General features: G+C 39.6%; 1 protein-coding gene across 1 annotated transcript in view; it reads right to left on the minus strand.

Annotated features, from left to right (window-relative positions):
• WDR26 (WD repeat domain 26) overlaps positions 1–6,005 on the minus strand; it is a 39,675-nt gene extending 33,670 nt beyond the window's left edge. The window contains 3 exon segments of the mRNA XM_007936964.2: positions 3,207–3,311; positions 3,412–3,511; positions 5,332–6,005. Coding sequence (XP_007935155.1) covers positions 3,207–3,311; positions 3,412–3,511; positions 5,332–5,753 — 627 coding nt within the window. The 5' untranslated portion in view covers positions 5,754–6,005.
• Between the last annotated feature and the right edge of the window lie 6 nt (positions 6,006–6,011).

The following is a 6,011-nucleotide window of genomic DNA, read 5'->3' on the forward strand; positions in this document are numbered from 1 at the left end:
CTATCCAGATTAAGATAAAGAATATCCTCAAATCAAATCTTGGTATAGTAAAGAGTAACTAATATGCTGCTGGTCAAACACTGCTAGATTTGGCCAGAGAGAGAAAATCTTTATTCTCCTAACAATCATTTCAGCAATGAAAGTATTAGACATACATTATAAGGATTGTTGTTGTTATGTGCTGTCGAATCGGACCCAACTCATAGTGACCCCTTCTTTGGGTTTCCGAGGCAGTATCACTATGGAAGTAGATTGCCCCATCTTCCTTCCGAGGAGTGGCTGGTGGGTTTGAACCACCAGCCTTCTGGTTAGCAGTCAAGTGCTTAGGCACTACGCTACCAGAGCTCCCACATTATAAGGATAGGGAATAAAATTGTATTTTATCTCCCAAAATTTAAGGGACAAAAGTGTAAACAAAACTTCAAGAAAGTAAAGTCCTTTTAATTTACCTATGATGTTAATTTACTGTTGTTATGTGCCGTCAAGTCAAACCCGACTCATAGTGACCCCTCCTCGGGTTTCCGAGGCAGTATCGCTATGGAAGTAGGATTGTCCAACCTTCCTTCCGAGGAGTGGCTGGTGGGTTTGAACCGCCAGCCGTCTGGTTAGCAGGCAAGTGTCTTAGCCACTATGCTACCAGAGCTCCCTAATTTACTGAAGAAGTTTCAAAAATCTGGCAAAACTGAAGCTTCCTCAAGGGGGATAGGGCTCACTAACAGTTATTTTTAAAAAAGGATCATGAATTTTTTTATTAAATGAAGAATGCAATAGGCTGAGAAACAAACTCTCCTATCTTTCCCTAAGTGCTAATTAAGCCATCTCTTATGCTTTTTTAGCAGCTTTGGGCCCAGCAATATTTCCTTCTCTTTTAAAATCCAATAAAAACTTGAAATTTATAAGTGACAAGCATTGCTTGAAATATAGATTTACATAGTAAATCCTGCTATTGCCTCCCACCTCACTCAGTATTTTCTTTTTCCTCCCATATCATTAGATTGAACTCAACGTGAGAAAAAACTCAGAAGTTATGATACACAGGAAGTCTGGTCATCAAGGGCAGCCTTCCAGCTAACTTAGTAGTGGTTCTGACTAACTCTGGAATAAAGTTATACCAAGCTATATGTCAATTATGACTCAGAGCACAGGGGAAAAGAATTATATATTTAAACCATACTCTCAAAACTCATGGCTACTCAACTTTAAAATATATTAGTTAATTTTTGTAGGGCAAGTTAATTTTGGACACTTGTTAAGCATATTATATTACAAAATAATCAAATAGATATATGTAATATACATACACACACACACACATATATAGTATATATATATATATACACACACACACACTATATATGTTTTGTAAGTTACTGGTCTCAAGTACCCATCCAAATTCCTCAGGTTTGGCTAGTCACATATGAACTCAAACCAAAAAAATGTTCATTCACAAGCTCAGCTTCCAAAAAATCCAGAGCAAATCCTGCTATTTGCAATATTATTTGACAGGAGACTGTTTAAAAATGGGGGAAGGGAGAAAGTGGAGAATGTGGTGGGATAGGTCAATAAAAAGGTTCCGGTTTAAAATTAAAATACAATTTTAGCCTAGACTAAGGTTTTAAAAGTGCCTGGATACAGAACCACAATAATTTTTTTAAAAAATGCAGCTGTTATTTTAACATATTATTATAAATTTAATCTTACATTACATTATCTTCTTCTGAGGACAGGAAGAATAAGGAAGAGGAGCAAATCTAAACACAGTATGAAAGATGAAGGGCAGCTTTAAAAAAATGAATCTTTAAAAGCAATTGATTCATCAACGCTTAAGGTAATAGAAAGTTGGAACCCTTTTCTTTATATAAATACCTAAACATTTTGAAGGCGTGAGGCTCAGCCAGAGATTTAATCTTCATCTTTTATTAGATCCTAGAATGTTCTATAGACTGAACAGGCTGTAAAAAGAAAGGATTCCTCCTTATTATCTACAACTACCTTTCTTCCGTTTACATGTTGCTTCTAATGAAGGTTTCTAATGAGACAGTCATAATCTAAGTCCAATACAGATGTCTCAAATTATTATAAGAAAAAAACCAGAAAGTGACCCTATTAAAATTTTTACTCCTAAATTACAGATACAATTTTAGTGAAGCTTAAAAAATGGAAACAATCCTCCAAGAAATCACACACTTGAATAGAATTACATTAAGAACTCGAAAACTCTTTTGTAGTAAAGTATTCAAAAACAAAAAGGTCATTAAGTTTATAGACAAAGACATTAAAGATTAAAGTCTGACCCAATTTAAGAAATCAAAATGTGACGATCATTTACTAGTATTTAACAAACAGCTGTTTTCCCTACTTCACTTCCTATTTGCCTTCTTTCCCTCCCCCATCAGACAGGAAACTGCTTTTGACAACAAATGAATCAGCTAGAAGTTAAAAAGCTCCAAGCCAGCAGCTAGCAGCTGATTCTTTATAGTTTCCAATCACAAGAACTTAGAAGAAACTCATCCCTTGTCTCCCTCACCAACAGTAACTGAAAAATTAAAGCTCATCAGGGTAAAAGATTCATTAAGATTTATGAAAGAAACTAACAGCTTAAGCTACTAAATTGATCTTGTTGGGGAAATAAGGCCGATAAGCAAAGCCCAATTGTTAAATTTGCACACAAACCCTCACCAGAATTAGACATATTACAAAAACTTTGACACTGTCAATTCACACAACTGGAATGCAAGAGTGGAAAATGGTGAGCACACCAAGGGAGTTGGTTTGAACTAACTATAATTCTTAAAGATAAAAATGGATAATTAATGTATAAGCTACTTAAGGCTGTATGGATAGGCACACACTCAAAACACATTTTCTCTTCACCAGCATATTTAATATTTTAAGCAATATAAAAATATAACTTATCCTTGGCTCTAAAAACAAACTTCTATTAAGGACACTTAAAGCTGCAAGATCTTTTAACATAATTTTTGTAGCAATTAATTTATAAGCTAGGTTCAAATGACACATTTATTAAGTATGATTTTAAAAATATAAAGCTCAAACTTTAAAGTACTATAAATACTCATTTCAGTTTACAAATTATATGAAATATTACTATTTTAGGCCTATCTTTTACAAGAAGCAGAAGCCTAACATTAAATAACCTACTAAAATAAGCATAAATGTGAAACTAAGAACAAAAGTGTATTTACCACAATTATTCCCAACAACGTTTGAGAGATTTCAAGTGCGCCTCTTACCACAATAGCATGAGGAGAATGCACTAAAGGCTTTAGTTCATTCAGGTCATTTTCTGCCTGCAAAAATTGGTATAAAAGAAAAACAGACATGTCACAAAATGTACATGAAATATGTAATTTTAGCAGCAGTCACACAGCTCTATATGCCCTACTTTACCTTATCCCAGTCTCCTTCCATGACATGATTTCGGAATTTGGTAGCAGAAGGATGTTCTAAACGACATCCTGACTCTTGCATGAGGAGATCAACAGTCTGGCTGCAGGAGAGATACAGTGTAAAAAAGACCTGACCAACTTTAGGTTGTACTCTTCCAAATAAACTAATGTTTATGAAAACACTTGCAAAAGTTTTTATGCTAACCTCAGTGATCAAGAAAAAAATAGCTTTAATGTGCTTGGTTAAATAAACCTGATTTTTAAACTGCCACCTGTATTTATGACCAGTCAAGTTAAAAATGTTTCTTGGCTCTGAAATCAAAATTCTTCCCAGTTTTGTCATTTAGCGCTTCAGAAGTCTAATGAAGTATAAAGTTTCTAAAAATGTGTGGTAATCAACTGGTTAAAGATCAGAAAAATCAGGAACTACGTACTAACCACATTACTACATTTTGAAAAGGTAAAAATTGTTATTCCATACAAGGTGGTAAGAGATGATCTGTATTAAGAGCCTTGCATCCAGACCTTTTGTTTGTAAAGAAATTCTACTATGTCAATCTTTAAAATTAAAATAAATCCAGCATCAAAAATCATTCCCTTTCTCACTACACTAAAAATAGCAAATTTACTATGGTGTAGGTTCCAAACAGTCACGAGTTATTTCTTCCTGCTGCTGTCAGCTTGCTTCTTGTCTCAGTAATATGTTCTGGTAGCATTTACAAAATCTCTTTTCATACTAATACATTTTTCCTTAGGGAATAAAGTAAAATCTTCCTATGATATAGATCTTTGAGAGGCTGAAAGGTTCATCAAATGCAGTTTCTTTCATCAGATATTTTGATATCTAAGAACCTTCATTTATCAGTCTTTATTTTAATGCTTTAATTCAGTTCTGCTTTCAGCTAAACAGTGTGATGATCTACTTGAGAATCACAACAGCTGTGTCACTTTTTAAAAGTGCTGTTTTCTCCCAAAACACAAATTCATAAATCCAAAACTACACATTGGCTAGTCTAATAGCTCATTTTAAGCTTTGAAACTAGAAAACTCTTGACTGTTGCATTCTTCCTCCTTTTAGTCTCATTACGGTTCTGGCTCATCTACCTCCTCCATGGAATCCTTACCCTCCACCCTGAGATTTTCTTTGTGTGTGTACAAAACGATACTTTGGGGCCTTTCACCCTTTTTTAGGTATACAAGGCCACCTAAATTGTACTTGAAAACAAATCATTCACCAGATCAGATGACCTCTTTTCAGAGACAATCATCTTAGTATTAAATCAGGATTTCAGACTACTGCTAGGCCTCTTGCACAGAAAAAGGCCTTTAAATGACATAAATATGGTATCTTAGTTCATTATTCCCACCAGATTTATTCAACAACCTTTTTTCCAAATTATCCCAGCCCCTCAGTTCCCATAAACACTTGTGGGTGATTGTCTTTCCTGGTTGGTAGCTGTCTGTGCTGTTGTATGTCATGGTTGGGGGTGGAGAGGTGTCCCACAAAGATGCCTCTAAGATATACTTGAAAAACAAATCCTCCAAGGTTCATTATTTCCACCAGCTCTAATCCAACCCCTCCCCCAACACACACACAGACACTCTCTCCTGCATCTGTCTTTATTGACAGACAGTTTAGCTCTGAAGGTGTGTGGGGAGGGGTAATTCTTTTGGTTTCTATTACCGCCCTCTCCCCACCCGTTTGTCTGGTCTCACAATTTGTCAGACTGATTGATTTCCACTTATTTCCCTCAGGTCAGCTCCTCGTCCCTGGTGGGCCTGCCTGCGTCTTCTTAGGTGCTGGGCCCCGCGTGGCCAGCAGTAATTCTCCCTTGACTAAGCTCTTTCCAGCCTCATCCCCCACTCTCCAACCTCTGTCCCTCAGTCTGTCCATCATCGGCTACCTGTAAAGGATACTTACTTGAGCCCTAAGCCATTCAAGTGCTGTCCTATTAGCCTAATCACATCCTCATCTGACTGGGAAAGCCGCTTCTTCTTCTTGAGACTGCTGCCCAGTTCTGGGGTGGCCAAGGAAGAGGAGGCGGCGGTGGTGGCGGAGGCGGCTGCGACGGTGGCGGAGGCTGCGGCGGCCGCACCGCCGGGGACCCCGTTATTGACATTCAGGCTGTTGCTATTGTTGTTGGCGGCGGAGGGGGCTGAAGGCAGGAGCCCATTGGCGTGGGCCATGTCCCCCGCGGACGACGACGACGAGGGGGACGACTCCCCATTCTGGGCCGACAGGCAGGCGAGTTCCTGGGTCTGTCCCTGGCCCCCGCCGCCCCCTCCTCCTCCACCGCCGCCGCCACCACCTCCTCCTCCTCCTCCTGCCCCGTTGGCCTGCATGATGCTGCCGCTGACCAGGCTGTGGCCGCTACTTCGATGGGGGACGGCAGCGGCGGCGGAAGGGGCAGCAGCCGGGGGGAGTCCCACCACTACCACCACGGAGGAGGAGGAGGAGGACGACGATGAGGACGACGAGGACGGAGGGGAGAGGCCTGCTCTGCCTGCCGAAGCCCCGGGCTCTCCTGCTCCCTCCGCCGCCGAGGCTCGGGGTTTCTTCCGCGGGGGCGGGGAGGCTCCGCCGGTGTCCGAGTCGGAGGA

The sequence above is a fragment of the Orycteropus afer genome, unplaced genomic scaffold, assembly GCF_000298275.1.
Source record: "Orycteropus afer afer isolate SDZICR_OR568_19922 unplaced genomic scaffold, OryAfe1.0 scaffold00039, whole genome shotgun sequence".
In the NCBI taxonomy this organism is placed as follows: domain Eukaryota; kingdom Metazoa; phylum Chordata; class Mammalia; order Tubulidentata; family Orycteropodidae; genus Orycteropus; species Orycteropus afer.